This window comes from Delphinus delphis, chromosome 8, assembly GCF_949987515.2.
Source record: "Delphinus delphis chromosome 8, mDelDel1.2, whole genome shotgun sequence".
NCBI lineage: Eukaryota > Metazoa > Chordata > Mammalia > Artiodactyla > Delphinidae > Delphinus > Delphinus delphis.
Window position 1 is genome coordinate 22,162,830 of NC_082690.1, and position 16,417 is coordinate 22,179,246.

Here is a 16,417-nt window from a genome sequence, read left to right on the forward strand (position 1 = left end):
TGCTAACAGACCTGTTGAGACAGTTCTGTATTTGACTTTAGATCTTCAGTGTTCTCTGTGATGCAGACATGTTTTTGTCCTTTAATTTGAAACTTCCATCCCGAAGGTTTGCTATGCTGATAGTCTTTGCCTTTCCTCTAGGGCTGTGTGCAAGAAGTTTGGGCTGCATGTGAGTCGAATGATGCTAGCCTTCTTGGTTCTCAGCACTGGCATGTTTTGCTCATCATCAGGTAAGTAAAAGAGCAGGTGAGGGCATAAAAGTTTCACTGATATTTCACAGTTGCATCAACCAGAAGAACTTGTCCAGATGTAGGTTATATTTGTGTAACATGTCGGTAATTTACAGTCCTGTTATCTACCTGCTCTTGATTGACCTTTACAGCCATCCTGTGGTTGTAAGGTCAGATAAATATTTATAAGTCAGATAAATATTTTCTCATTTTTGCAGGTAAGGACGCTGAAACTTAGAAAGGTGAAGCGACTTACTGAAAGCCAAAGAACTCATAAGTTGTAGAGCTGTTATTTTCATCAGGTTGCTTTCTATTACGTTAATATTTTTTATCACAGCAGGGCTGAGAAACAGAGGCATCCACTGCCTTTCTTTGCTGTTAGGGGAAGGACAATAATTTTGTTATTTTGCTCAAGGAAGCACTTTATGTCTAAAAGCCCTGGTCTTGATGGTTCTATTTTATGCCAGTTATTTGCAGTGTATTCTATAAAAGTATAAATATATACTATAAAATACAGTATTCTATAAAGTACTGTATTTTATAGAATAAAGTAAGCTTCTGGAAATTTAGAATAAAATTGTTAATGTAGAATGGTGGCTTTCAAACTGTGCTGCCATTGAACATTTGTGTCCTATGAGCTGAGCCAAAGTGGCCTATTGCCAAAAGGTAGCCTGTTTGCAGTTTTCCAGAAAAATTAAGTTACTAGATATAATCATCTCAATTTTAATTTTAATTTTTGCTTGTGTGTACCAGAATCTAGTATACACACTAAATATACACAAAAATAGTATCTAGCTCAAAAGTATATATTTGCTTTTCACTGACTGTATCAAAATCCATGTTCTGCAGAGATCTCAGGGCCTCACGCCTGAATAACTTTGAGATCCACTGTCCTAAATGAGACTATGCTTTGCCCTCTGAGCTGGCAGAGACCTCATATTCCTCTGCTCCCCTTGGAGCTAGAATCAACAGCTTTGGATGGCATCAATATTATTTAGCATTTATCTGGGAAGGTTATACTTCACATGTTTTTGTTTTGTTTTGTTTTGTTTTTTGCCGTACACAGGCCTCTCACTGTTGTGGCCTCTCCCGTTGCGGAGCACAGGCTCCGGATGCGCAGGCTCAGCGGCCATGACTCACGGGCCCAGCCGCTCTGTGGCATGTGGGATCTTCCCCGACCGGGGCACAAACCCTTGTCCCCTGCATCGGCAGGCGGACTCTCAACCACTGCGCCACCAGGGAAGCCCTTCACATGTTTTTTTAGTTACTTTGCTACTCCTAAAATTGATTCTTATGTGAGGGAGATACCTGAGAGTATTTTTAGTTTTATAATTTCAGCTGAGGATGTTAAGGCACAGATAAGTTAAAGGCATCCTTTGATATGAGCCTCTGAACCCTTTGCTGAGTTTCTCAAATCATACTGCCTGTTCATTGTGGTCCCTGTTGGAGTTGGTATTGATTTTTCTAGTGCTAGGTGAAGCACTTAAACAGCAGGGAGAGGCAGATCTGCATTTTTTGTAGAGTTGTTAGAAACATTTTGATGAAATGTTACTGTTGCAGAGACCCTGAAGGTGGTCAGTCCTCTGCTGTATGCAATAAGAAAGTTACCTTGATGGAAGTAATTAGGGGGACATCTAAAGGCCAAGCTATCTATGTCAGTGTATGAAGGATGCAAAGCAGTGCTGCCATCGAACGTATTTGTTCCTTGAGAAGGCTTCTGAGAATTCCTACGGGGTACAGGTTGCTAATAGGACAGTCTCAGAAGACTATCAGAGGATAAACTTCTTCAGAAACAGATTGTTAGCAATGGCTCTAAATTTCTTGAAGCATACTTCCTGTCTGGAAATGTAACCTGGAGGTACCTCTGGGGAACCTGGAATCCTGTAAGTTTTAGACTTGGGGTACAGGCCAGGAGATAAATGGCATGGTTGGCATTGTATAATTGGGTGATGTGTTGGTACATAAAAAACAGGAGAGAGAAAATAAAATCATTGAAGTTTGTTTTTTAATGAGTATCACTTTACTCCTCATTTCTAATATAGCATTGCTCAAAGTATGTTCCTGGTTATTGACATATTGCAGTGCAGCTATATTTTTAATAACTGATAACTCATAAATCTCAATCTCTTGTCCCTTTCCCCTGTTTTTTTTCATTTCTTTTGTCTTGCAGCATTCCTTCCTAGCAGCTTCTGTATGTACACTACATTGATAGCCATGACTGGCTGGTATATGGACAAAACTTCCTTTGCTGTGCTTGGAGTAGCAGCTGGGGCTATCTTAGGCTGGCCATTCAGTGCAGCTCTTGGGTAAGAAACTAACCTGATTCATCTTCCATGTATCACTGAGTATATAGTCAATCCTAATGTTAGGTTACCTCCATATTCTTTGGGTAGGACCTAAAGTTATAGAAATTAATTATTCAAAGATTCTGGGAATTGGAAGAATATTTCTCTTAGTACTTATTGTTATGATTAATTCTAATAAGAAAGTGACTGTTAAGCATCTGCTGTATCCTGTGCACAGCTAAACCCTTTATGAACTTTATTCCTAAACCTACTCTGCAAGACAAATACAATTATTAGTGCTTTTTTTTTTTTTGGTGGGTCTCCATTGCTGCGTGTGGGCTTTCTCTAGTTGCAGCAAGCAGGGGCTACTCTTTGTTGTGGTGCGCAGGCTTCTCATTGCAGTGGCTTTTGTGTTGCAGAGCATGGGCTCTAGGTGCGTGGGCTGCAGTAGTTGTTGCACGCGGGCTCAGTAGTTGTGGTGCGTGGGCTCTAGGGCATGCGAGCTTCAGTAGTTGTGGTGCATGGGCTCAGTAGTTGTGGTGTGTGGGCTCTAGGGCACATGGGCTTCAGTAGTTGTGGTGCATGGGTTCGGTAGTTGTGGCTCGTGGGCTCTAGAGTGCAGGCTCAGTAGTTGTGGTGCACAGGCTTAGTTGCTCCGTGGCATATGAGATCTTCCTGGACCAGGGAACGAACCCGTGTCCCCTGCAATGGCAGGCAGATTCTTAACCACTGTGCCATCAGGGAAGTCTCCAATTATTAGTGCTTTATATAAATGAGAAAGTGGACTTCGAGAGGTTTTGAGTAATTTGCCTTTAAGGTTATGTTTGCTTTGGATCCAGGCCTTCTGACTGTAACAGCTGATGTTTTTTCCACGCTGTACCACCCTGTGCTGTGCATTTTCCCGGTCACCCAGGCTTGTTATCTGAGTTTCCTTTCAGTCCTTCTTCTTTCCTGCCTGCAGCATCTTTTTTTCCCCCAAGTTCCATAGTACCTCTCATTCCTTTTGTACTTTTTGTTTTCACAACTTCTCTAGTTTGTGCTGCCTTAATTTCTTGCCTGTACCACTAGTTATTTAGAAAAATATGTTAGTTTGTGTTAAGGTTATTATCATAGTAGTATATCTTTATTATTTTAAAAAAGTACCAGATTGTATGAGGTAAAAAGAATTCTTAGCTCTTTTCTCCCCTAACCCAGTCTTCACAGTTAGTCACTGCTGATAGTTTTGTACATATCTTTCCAGAAATTATCCTTACATGAATAAATGCACACATACACATTTATACATACATACTTAAATTCTTAAAACAAACAGAATTATCCTATACATATGTATATCTTCTGTACATAGATTTATATCATCCTTTGTATCGGTTGCATAACATTCCATTATTATATGGCTGTCCATAATTTATTTAACCATTGTTTTATTGGTAGGCATTTGGTTTTCAGTTTTTTTGCTGTTACACCCAATGCTTCAGTGAACATTTTTGTACATATGTCTATACACTTGTGGAAATTTATCTATGGGATACATTTTTATAAGGGAGTTACTAAATCAGAATAGGCATTTAAAATTTTCTTAAGTGGATTTTAAAGGCTGGTTTCCCCACCTCCAATCTTCTATTCTGCACATCATTCTCAAATTAATTATATTTCTCAAGATTTTGTGTAAGAGCCTCTTCTGTACTTTCTGCTCTCTCCATCATCTTGATGAGTCCCATATCTTTATATAGTCCAGTCATCTCTTAAGCTTCACTCATGTATACCTAGCTGCCTATTGGATATCTCCATTTATATAGCTAAACATTTACAGACTGAACTCATTATCTTCCCTCCAAATCTGTCCTTTACCTTTGTTTCTAGCCCAGAAATGGTACCACCGTCTGTGCTGAGCCAGGACCTGAAAATTATCTGTGACTGTTTTCTCTTTCTCATGTCTTATTAATTTCTTGTACTTCTTGAATATCTTTTTTTTTTTTTTTTTTTTTTTTTGCGGTACGCGGGCCTCTCACTGCTGCAGCCTCTCCCGTTGCGGAGCACAGGCTCCGGACGCGCAGGCCCAGCGGCCATGGCTCACGGGCCCAGCCGCTCCACGGCATGCGGGATCCTCCCGGACCGGGGCACGAACCCATGTCCCCTGCATCGGCATGTGGACCCTCAACCACTGCGCCACCAGGGAAGCCCCTGAATATCTTTTAAATCTACTTTTCTTCACCTCTCTCTGTTCTTTTACGTAGGCTCATAAATGATCTTCCCATCTCTAGTCTTGATCCTTATAAATCTGCTCTCCACGCTCAAACTAGAGTTATCTTCCTAAAATGCAAATATGATTTTATCACTCTGTTTTGTCTTTGTAATAGCTTCCCCATTGCTCTGTGTCACAGAGGTTGGCATTCTGTAGCCTGTGGGTCACACATCCAGCTGGCCTGTTTTGTATAGCCTAAGAACTAAGAAATTTTTACATTTTTAAAGGCCTGTTAAAAAACAACACACACACACATGAATATGCAACAGAGACCATATGGGGCCTGCAAAGCCTAAAGTGTTTGCTATTGGATCCTTTAAATAAAAAGTTTGCCAACCCCTGCTCTATGGGGTCCAAACTTTAATGTGACTCACAAAGCCTTGTTCTTCCCTCCTTTTTACTTTTCCATCCTCCTTTTGTCAGTTTCTGCATTCCTTTTACTCTCTACTGGGTTTACATTGAACTTCATGAGTTCCCCAAATACCTCTGAGTTGGCGCATTTTGATTAGTCTGCCTTTAGATAAATGATTTCAGGATCACAGTTAGTCAGTTAGCAACGTACTATCATTTATTGACTTATCAAAGGAGAAATGCAGGTGCTATGGAAATGTAACTAGTTGGGGAGAAAAAAATAAAAACACAGAATGTTAATGCAATATTTAGGTAATAGAATGTGGAATTTCAAATCTTAGAAGAGATGTTCACATGACATTGCCAAAGAGATGATAGAGATGATAGTGCCGTATAAACGTAAAGACTTTATGGAAGAGGCAGGAGCAGAGCCTGTAATTGACATTGGGTAGATTCTGTGTAAGTAAATAGATTGGTGTGGGATGGAATTCTTTGTGACTGGAGCACAGGTAAGGGCTCTGACTAGTGTCCTAGATTAGGAAGTCATGGATATGAAGGTGATTGTTCATGCAAGAGGAGTTGAAGCACCCGAGAAAATGAGTATATATAGAGAAAAGTACAACCTTGCTTTTGGGAGCTAGGACCATGGTAGGGCACACCATGAGGCAGGGAAAAAGAAGCCTAGAAAGGAGCACTAGGGAAGCCCCCAGAAAAGAACATCTGAGCCAGGGGGTCTAAAGAGGAAGGAGCAGATGCTTTGTGTCAAGTGCAACAGAAAGACAAAGGGAGATGAAGCTTGTGGAAACATACTGGGTCTGGCGGACAGGAGATTCCTGGTACCTTAGATCAGTCTTAATAGCTTGATGTTAGGCCTTAAGGAAGAAATAGTGAAGACAACACACATATGCTGTTGATACTTGCTTGAGGAATTTAAGTGAAAGGAAGAAGAACAAATATTACATATTAAATTTTGGAGCGATATTACATATTGGAAAGGGATATATCAGAATTGAAGTGAAAGTTTGTAATATTATTTTATTACTAAAATCTTAATACATCGTGGAAGGGAGAAATCAGTATTTATTTATTTGGCAGGGTGGGAGTAGGGCAATAGGGTACATTTACTTACAATTAATATATTTTAAATGTCCATTACACATAAATACGTGTAAAATGGAGCTCATTCCGAATATGAATATTTATATTTCTTGTGCATTGTGGGATGCATCTCACTCTGATGAGTCCTGTGAAGAGATCACATTTTTTATTTTTGAGAAGACATCCTTTCATGTACCAGCTTTCTTCCCTCACTGTAATTGCTAGAGACATTTTATTCTCAGTTCAGCATGAGGTGTGTGTAAATCTGACCTGTTTCAGTTTCTATTCTAAGTATTTAACTCCCCACTTTCTATCTCTCTGTTAAATAGTTTACCTATTGCCTTTGATTTGCTGGTCATGAAGCACAGATGGAAGAGTTTCTTTCATTGGTCACTGGTTGCCCTAATGATCTTTCTGGTGAGTTTTCTTTTTATCTTGTTTTGTTCTAAAGTTGTAATGAAAGCAACTTCTGATGTGGATGGAAAAGAGAACATTAGGAATTGATTCTGTTTTTCATTCTGAAGTTTATCCTATTAGCATTGTGAGAATGTTTCCAGAGCAAAACTCTGCAATTGCTATGTATTTTCTGCTCTCTTTTAGGTGCCTGTGGTGGTCATTGACAGCTACTATTACGGGAAGTTGGTGATTGCACCACTGAACATTGTTTTGTATAATGTCTTTACTCCTCATGGACCTGATCTTTATGGTAAGGCCTTATGAAATTAGGGAAGAGTTAGGGGATAGCTTAATTTGCCTCAGCTTTGAAATTTTAATTCAGCTGCCACATTTTATCAAATATAGCCTTTCTTTGCTGGTAATATTTTCTTATTTAAAAATAAATGACATTTGAACATAGCACAGTGATGATATATAGCCACTAAATATTTTTCCTTGATTAATGTGATGTTCAGATCTGGCTTTCTGTTAGTCCTGCTGCCTCTTATTCTCAGTTTCAGAGTAGTGAGGACTATGTTGGGTATGCCTTGGGTTTTGATGCTACTCGTTCAAAATTAAGTTACTTTTTTCTCTTCTCATTAGAAAATCAATATGATAACAAAAATAAGAAAATTAAAACATTCATAATCCTATCATCTCTAGATAGCTATTGTTAACACCTTGGAAAATATTCCTCCAGAGATTTTCTATACATTTGGTATAACATTTGGAGTTACTTTTTCTTTTTTTAATTTGTTTTACTTTAGTATTATGCATTAGGGGAGAAAGTTTAGAAAATCTGTAGACAAAGTGTAGCAAATGGGGGTGAGGTCAGCATGAGAGGGTGGATAGTTTGGCCAGTTTAGGATTAAGAGAGGGAAAAAAGGGAATGCCTTTAGTCTGGGGTTGGTTCTCCAATTTCCGTCCATCTCCATCCCTGCCCTTTTTTTTTTTTTTTCCCCAGCCAGCCCTTGAGCTTGTTTTGGGTTTTTTTTGTTTGTTTTTTTGGGTTCTTTGTCCCCTGAGGGCATTTGAGTTAGTGACCACTACAGAGGGATAAGCTAGAGATCTTTCTAATGAGATCAGCCAAGTCAGTAAACATTTTATGAGACAGTTTCTCATTAAATAAGTATAGTTTCTTCTGCCTTAATCTTTTGAAGGTCTTAGAGCATTCTGTATATGTGACTGTCTTGGGCTCTGCTATGAAGCAGGTTAATATTATTTCTGTGTCTCTTATCAATTTCACCCACGCCCATCATTTTTCTGTGCCACTTTGCCAATAGAACCAACAGATTGACTGAGGAGAATTAAAGTAAGCATATAAATGAGATTTAATTGGGCCTCCTGGGATTTGGGGAATGTTGTCATTTTAGATGGCGGGTAATAGGTTAAAAATAAACAGTGTTTTGTTCAGTGAATTGAATCCACAAACTGCATAGTTAGAGAATAATTGCTAAGTGAAGGAATTTTAAAAGGCTCTTTTATGTGGCTCCAAGATCGCTGAGACTATGAGAAAAAGCCCCAATTTTAAGCTTTTGCCTCTAGATGTCTCCCTTTATCTAGGGAGAGTTGCGTGTTTTTAATTGCCCATTGTTTTAGTTTACTTGTAAAACTTCAGTTGATTCTACAGGACAATAGAAGGGGGGACTGTCCTCCTACATCCAGATTGCATATTAGAAATTGATTTACGTGGAACCTATTGGAAACATAATATACATTATATATAGGTGAATAAATTGTGTTAATTTGAGTTAAATTTTGAAAAGTTGGCTTCTCCACCTTTTAAATGGGTTATTACATATTGATATTCTGACTGCTTATTTATAAATAAAACTTTGTGTGAGAGTATATGAAAGTTTCATAATTTTTATAGTCCTCTAGATTGATGAGGATTTTACATCTAGAGATAAGCAGGTTGGTAGGGAGAATAGGAAAGAAAGAGTAAATTCTGACCTAAGTTTATGTTTCTAGCTTAACAGTGGGTAGGTTTTAGGATCCAGCGGAGCAGTGGCCAGTCTTTCTCTGCATGTTGGCATCTGCTGTTCATTTCAGCCAGTGTTTTATGGGGAAGAGTCCTTGGGTCTCTGTTCTGCCAGCTTTAGTGAACCTAGGTTAGCTTCAGTTCAGATTTTGCTATTTTGGATGTGCAGGAGCTGATCACTTTCCTAGTGATAGAAAAAGCTTTGTTGGGACAGAGGGAATTGTTGTACTGGGTATCAACAGGACTGATTGCGGGGCTGTAGTCAGCCAGACTTTAGGGGGTTGTTCCTTGATGGTAGAATTTTTGTGCTTTTCCCTCATCTTTGACAAATTTTCAGGGGTGTCTGATTTCCATGTTAACTCCATTTTGCTTTAGCAGACTTACAGAGAATGTTTCTTCCATTTTAGGAGTAGGTAGTCTTTGTGTATTCTAGGTCTTCAGTAAAGATTTCTTATGAATGAATGAATGAACAAATTCTGGAGTACCTATCAGATTACATAAGTGCTCTGATCACTATTATGTCCTAGAACTAGATACAAATTAAGAACAATAGAGGTGAAAGTAGTACTTTACCATTGTCAGCTAATTTTATTGTAATTGTTGAGTCCATTCAGTAAATATCAAAGACTTATATGCTGTACAGTTGTCAGACAGCCTGTTTTTTGTCATGGAAACTCTTTCACTTGTTTGGCACTTTTTGGCATCATTTTGACTATTTTCTAAGAGTCTCCTGCTTAAAGTGCTTTGTTAGCTATGGTAGGCACATAGTTTTTTTTTTTTTTTTTTAAAGAAGATGTTGGGGGTAGGAGTTTATTAATTAATTAGTTTATTTTTGCTGTGTTGGGTCTTCGTTTCTGTGTGAGGGCTTTCTCTGGTTGTGGCAAGTGGGGGCCACTCTTCATCGCGGTGCGTGGGCCTCTCACTGTTGTGGCCTCTCTCGTTGCGGAGCACAGGCTCCAGACGCGCAGGCTCAGTAGTTGTGGCTCACGGGCCTAGTTGCTCCACGGCATGTGGGATCCTCCCAGACCAGGGCTCGAACCCGTGTCCCCTGCATTAGCAGGCAGATTCTCAACCACTGCGCCACCAGGGAAGCCCAGGCACATAGTTTTTTATCTGAAAATTTAAAATGCGTTGTGCTGATAGTTTTTGCATACATCTAGTGTTGTCTCTTACATATAAGAACATAATAAGCCTATAAATACTTCTTGAATGAATGGATAAATGACTTCAGCTAAAGAAACATTGAATCAATTGCTTTTGAGCATTTATCATGTGTCCTCATAGAATTTACTGTCTAATAAGGCTGCAGACACATGAATAGATAATTACAGTCCAATCTGTTATGTGCTACAGTGGAAAGATAGGGAATCAAAGGAGCAAGTTCATCTGGTAGTATCAGGAAAGACTTCTTAGAGGTAGTGATCTTTGAGCTGAGCCTGGAAGGAAGAGAAGGAGTTTGCCGGGTAGGCACCATGCGGGTGCATTGTAGAAAAATAGAATTTCAAGTGTAGGGACTGCTGAGACAAAAAGATTGAATATTGAGTTCTTTTTTAAAAACTTAAAGTAGTTTCACAGCATTAGCTGAATTTTAGGTAGGAACTACACAGGCATGAGCAAGATAATTTCAGTCTCTCCATTGTGATTGTAATAATGGTCCCCAACTTATGATGGTTCAACTTAGAATTTTTTTTTGACTTTATGATGGTGCGAAAGCAATACACGTTCAGTAGAAACCATACTTCGAATTTTGAACTTGGATCTTTTTCCAATAGGCAGTATGATATCTCTCGTGATGCTGGACAGTGGCAGCAAGCCATACCTCCCAGTCAGCCACTCCATCATGAGGGTGAACAATGGAAACTCATACAGCCATTCTTTACCAGCAACCATTCTGTTTTCACTTTCAGTACAGTAGTCCATAAATTACAGAAGACAGTCAACATTGTGTTATTAAATAGGCTTGGAGTTAGGTGATTTTGCCCAACTGTAGGCTAATGTAAGTGTTCTGAGCATGTTTGAGGTAGGCTAGGCTAAGCTGTGATGTTCGGTAGGTTAGGTGTATTAAATGCATTTTTGACTTACGATATTTTCAGTTTATGATGGGTTTATCAGGACTTAACTCCATCATAAGTCGAGGACGATCTGTAAATATTTATTCTCTCTGTTGTTTCTGGTTTTCAAAGGGACCTTTCTATACTTTCTTGGCCAGATAACATATATTAATGACACATTCCAGACCTGGGCTGACTCTTGACTTTTGAAGCCAGGGGAAAGAAATAGTTTTCACAACTATTACTTGGATGAGGTAAAGAATACTTGGCATTTAGGAAATTTAGAGTAGTGTAGACATAAAGTTGCAAAGTTGTAGGGGAAACATCTCTATAGGGTCAGAGATCAAGAGGTGAAATTTAGTGTTGCAAAAAGGAAAGTGACTGGGCTTGGCACTGATTTTGCCTCTTTCCCTTGTAACATTTCAAGTCCTCAGATGTTGAGGTTAAGTATTTTTGTGTGTGAGTGAAGAGCAGTGCTGCTGTCTGATGAGCAGGACACAGGCCCGGAGAAGGTGTGGGAGGACAGGTGTAAGAAATGCTCTCCCCTCAAAAATAACAGTGGGTCTGCTCAAGGATGCCACTTGGTGGCCTAGGATGTGATCCCTGCCTGTTTGTGTGTTTTATCAAATCTGTCAGCTCACAGGACAGGAGATTTCAGAAGGTAGGGGCTGGTGTCCTCTATCTAAAGGCCCACAGTTTTCCATTCCTGCAGCGGCAGAGGATGAAGCCCCAGAGGAGTCTTTTGGGGAGTGCTCAGGGTCACCTGCCAGCCACAGCTGTTCTAGAGCCTTCCCTCTTTTGTTAATCATTTCTGTTGAACCTTGGTGGCTTTTTCTTCTTGGTGGTGCAAATTTGACATTTATAAGGATGATTTACTATAATTTAGTTCCTAGAGTTCTATAAAATTGTAGGCCTATAAAAGATTCCAGATTCCATTCAATCTGTGGAACAATAAACATTATCCCCTCTTCTTTTAGCCTCTTGCAAAGCTCCCTTTAGCTCCTTTGAATGAAAGGAATTGAGGCACTTTCCATAAAGAGGGAGATAGGTGAGTCACTCCCTGCAAAGACCCTGCTTCCAGCTTCCTTTCACCTTTCATTTTGCACCAGTTAAATGCTTAGCTTCTCATTCCGACACATTTTTTCTACATAGTTCAGCTTTGATATTTTCTGAGAGCAGCGCTGAATATCTCCCTGGAAAGAGATAAAAGTTTTTACTCTTTGAAGGCAGATGCCTCATCAAGTAGGGGAGGACACTGGCTAACAGAATTCACTATTTTTGTCCCCTTTTGCTCTTGTTTTTAAGACTGTTGTCAACTTGAACCTTCCCAAATCTTGACTTATCCCCCGATTTTTACCCCATCCTTCAGGGAAGTAACAGTCTTACGAAATGTTCACAGCCTAACTGTGAACTTGATCTATGAGCTCCTAACACATAAAAATAATTGAGTTTACCAACTTAATGCTTTTGGTTCCACATCTCAGAGTACAGTGTACCTTGGTAAAAAGATACCCCTAACAGGAGGGCATAGTAAGTTGTGGTAAAGACAAAAAGACTAAAGAGCTTTCCTGAAAAAAACGTATATTTGCAAAGATCAAAGAGAAAGAGGCTTTTTTCTTTTGATGTTTAGCACCTGTAGTAGATGATGTGGAAGGTGATCTCCTTTCCTCTAGTCACTCTGGTTTTTCTTCTCAGGGTCAGATTTCCAGAATTTTGTAAAGAAAAAGGTGGGTCAAGGTTGATAGCATTGCCACCACACTGGCAGTCAGGAGAGGATTGTGCAAAAACTTACTTCGCTGGAAACTGGATGTCTAAAGAACTCAGTTTAGGAAATGTGTTGTTAAATAGTAATAAAAATCCAGAGAAGACGTGTATTTCTGTTTTGAAAATAAAACCATCCATTAGTTTTCTATAACCCAAAAGGTTATTTGTAGAGAATACAAGATATAAATGTCTCTAATGAGCTTGGCCTGGGACAAAATCTCTGTTCCTGAACAGTCCCTATCATTGTATTTAGACAGGAAGGAGAGAGCTTTCCCAAAAGGTGACCCACGATTGAATTTGAGTCCTTCCCTAGGGTCCCCCTCTTCTTCTTCCTCCTCCCTTAGATGTTTCTAGCATTAAGGGTTTGGTTTCTAATCTTATTTTGCTGTGCAAGCTGCAAAAATGTCAGGCTTTTCTGCCTATTTCTCTGCCTTCTGATTACCCTTTTAAGCAATGCTGATTGCAGTAAATTGCTGTGGTGCAACGCGGGTGTCACAACACACAGTGATTAAAACCCGCATGTGTCATTCACTGCCTGATTGAAGTAATCACATGGAGGGGAAGAGCAGATGAAAAACCTGCTAAATGTGCAGAGGGGGGCTTTTTCTCATCATTTGGATTTAAGGATTTTGAGTTAAAGAATCAAAACTTGTGTGAGTAAGGCTTGTGTTTTCAGTCATTTTGTTTCATTCTGAATCCCCAAAACTTCCGAGCAGGGTCTGGGTCTCTGAACATGGTTTTCCTAAGGAAAACAAGTTGTTGCTTTTTACGGAACACAGGGGACCTGTATACACACTATCAAATAGTGGTTGAGTGTATCAAGGGGAAGGATGCTAGAATGTAACTAGGAGAAACAGGTAGGAAGGAAATGGGAAAGGCCCTAATAACTCAGCCCTGCAAGACTGCAATCCACCACGCCCACCCTCCCCCAAACTCTGTGCCCCTACTTCACGTGCCAATTCAAAGTCCAGGTTGTCACCTGGGCTTCTGACTGACCAGCTGTAGATTAGTTGTCCCGCAACCCCCACCTCAGGTTCAATCAATTTGCCAGAGTGGCTCCCAGAACTCAGAGAAACATTTACTTGTGTTTACCAGTTTATTATAAAGGATACAAGCCAGGTGGAAGAGATGTGTAGGGCAGAGTGTTTGGGAAGATAACGTGGCACTGCCGTGCTCTCTGGGTGTGCCACAGCCCTGTGGGCTCCTCTGCCTGTTCACCAACCCAGAAGCTCTCTGAACACTGACTGTCCTTTTGGGTTTTTATGGAGGCCTCATTACATAAGTACCATTGCTTGAATCATTGGCCATTGTTGATGAAACCCTGTTGCCAGCCCCTCTCCCCTCGCCAGAGAAGGGGAGGACAGGACTGAAAGTTCCAACCCTCCAGTCACTCGATTGGTTCCCCTAGCAACTAGTCCTCATCCTTAGGTTACCTGGGGCTTTCCTGAAGCTCCCTCATTAACAGAACAAAAGACACCTTTATTCCTCTCACCACTTTGCAAATTACAAGGGTAATTTTAGGAGCTTTATACTAGGAATGGGGGTGAAGACCAAATAAATACTTCTAATTATAAATCATTGTGTCACCACTAAGCTATTTATGTTATTTGGTGGTTCTGAAAAGTATTAGTTCCGTTTGGGCTAGGTATAGTGGTCATGATAGAAAATACAGCTAAATATTTGAAACCTGATTTCTAAGAGGGGGGCGGCTTGTGGACTCTCATACACATGAGGCACTGGATCATCAACATTACTTGAACAAAAAACAGTATGAGTCAAGCTCATACTGGTATTGGAGGCATCCACTAATGATTTCTTATCTCGTTATCTCCCTCAGGTACAGAGCCCTGGTATTTCTATTTAATTAATGGATTTCTGAATTTCAATGTAGTCTTTGCTTTGGCTCTCCTGGTCTTACCACTGACTTCTCTTATGGAATACCTACTGCAGAGATTTCATGGTGAGTGGCATAACGGATGATAGACTTGGTGGGGCGTGGGAGGGAAGAGAAGTAACAATGGGTACCAAGAAGTGAAAAAGAATCTACTTACTTGATTCTCCATTTTCTTCCTATGGAAATGTTTGGTTTATTGCATTTTCCATTTGTGTTCGTAGATTATTTAACTTATGTTGTTAACCTGTGTGAAAGTTTGGTTAATAATTGCAAGTGAGGAGTCTGTATGATTTACAGAACCACCTGGAGAGGCAGAAACATTTATAAAATCTTGGGAGATAAGCCTATCTATACGAGTCTTCTGTTTTTTAAAGAACTGTGTGTTGGCATGCAAAATTGCTTAAGATAATCAATGCTAGAGGCAAACATTCTCTGGGAAATTCAACCAAAAATTTGAGAACTAAACCATATAGAGGTTCCCCCAAATTGGATGCTTGTTCTGATTCTGTATTGCACAGCCAGTGTTTTCTCAGGTTGTCATGGCTCTGGATATGTAGTGCCCATAGTTTCTTTTATGGAAGACAGATCTGAGCAGAAATGCATCTGAGCTTTGGAAGGAGATTTAACTTCAGACTTTTTAGTCTGATTTGGATGCCATATGATCCCTCAGTACCATTCCCCATTCTGCTTTTCTACTATTAATGGTTTATAAAGACTTCACTGTGTTCATAGAATATGAAAGCAGCCTTCAGAGTCACTTTTGTTTTGTTTTAGGACTTTCGTTGTAACATAACCGTGATGCCATTATCCTAACAAAATTAACAGTAATTTCTTAATATCATCTAATACCCAGGTAATGTTTAGATTCCTACATTGTCTGAAAAATAGCTTTTTATAGTTTTTATAGTTCTTTATAGTTTGTTTAAAGCAGGATCTAAACAAGAGTCATATAGTGAACTTGGTGTTATGTTTCATAAGCTTTTTTAGAGGTTCCCCCCTCACCTTTTTCCTCCTGGAGATTTCTAAAGAAACCAGGTCATTCATCTTGCATAGTGTCCCACATTTGGATTCAGCTGTTTGTCCCCTCGAGGTATTAATGTATTCCTCCATTCCTTGTATTTCTTAAGGATCATTTTTTCTTTTTTTTTGAAAAGTAACTTTTTCCCTGACTATAAAAATATTTATGCTTGTGGAAAATTTGGAAATGCTTGTGATGTAAGTATAAAAACAGTAAAAATAAAATAAAAATAGTATATTAAGCTGTTCTCTAAAGTATGAATCCAATTTTGGTTTAAAAGTGTGTAATGTATCCACATGTCCACCTAGTAACTAGTCCCCATCCTTAGGTTACCTAGGGGCTTTCCTTTATACTTTTTAAAATACTTTTTTAGTACTTTTCTTCTGTTTTTTTCTTTATTTTTTTTTTGTATTTTATAATGGAAACAATCTTTTTCAAAAGAGGAAACATTAAGAAATAAAAATAATAAAAGAAAAAACGTAGAAAAATATAAAGAGGCAGGAAAGAAATTACCCATTATCTCATCATGTAGTACAACTGGTTATAATTTTGTACATTTTATAGAGGACATTTCAAAATTTTAGGCCATATTTTTAAAATGTATTCGTTAGCTTTTAAGATACAGAAGAGGAAGAGATTGTTTACTTATAGAAGACAGATTTTTTTCTTATGATGAAGAAAATTCCAACCTAAAATACCTCCTGGAAAGGTATAAGTCCTAAATTATAACCTAAAATCTCATGATAAAATCTTAGAGTGAAAAGTTTAAAAGATAAGGTTGTTATTGCAGTTCAAGAATTTTTATTCCTAAAGAGTTTCTGCAAAAGCACGGATAACTACGGAGCACAGTTAAACATTGCTTAGTTGGGCTTTGATGACAACCCTGATCTTTTTATCTAAATTTGCTCAGTGTAGACATAATGGACACCAGGGGGCGCTATCTATCTACCCTAGGCCAGTGATTCCTGCGCACTTCTTGTTGTCACTAGTATAAGCACAGCAGGGGATGCCTTCACTGTAGGTTGCAGGTTTATCACTCAGTGTTCATGTACCTAACCACAGGAA

At 39.2% G+C, this 16,417-nt stretch overlaps 1 protein-coding gene across 2 annotated transcripts in view; it reads left to right on the forward strand.

The window, feature by feature from the left end:
• Positions 1-16,417, forward strand: part of ALG9 (ALG9 alpha-1,2-mannosyltransferase) — a 95,685-nt gene that overhangs the window by 12,649 nt on the left and 66,619 nt on the right. For both annotated transcript variants that reach the window (XM_060017973.1, XM_060017974.1), the window contains exons 5-9: positions 142-230; positions 2,401-2,536; positions 6,539-6,626; positions 6,810-6,915; positions 14,278-14,400. In XM_060017973.1, the coding sequence (XP_059873956.1) occupies positions 142-230; positions 2,401-2,536; positions 6,539-6,626; positions 6,810-6,915; positions 14,278-14,400 (542 nt within the window). The remainder of the gene's footprint in view (positions 1-141; positions 231-2,400; positions 2,537-6,538; positions 6,627-6,809; positions 6,916-14,277; positions 14,401-16,417) is intronic.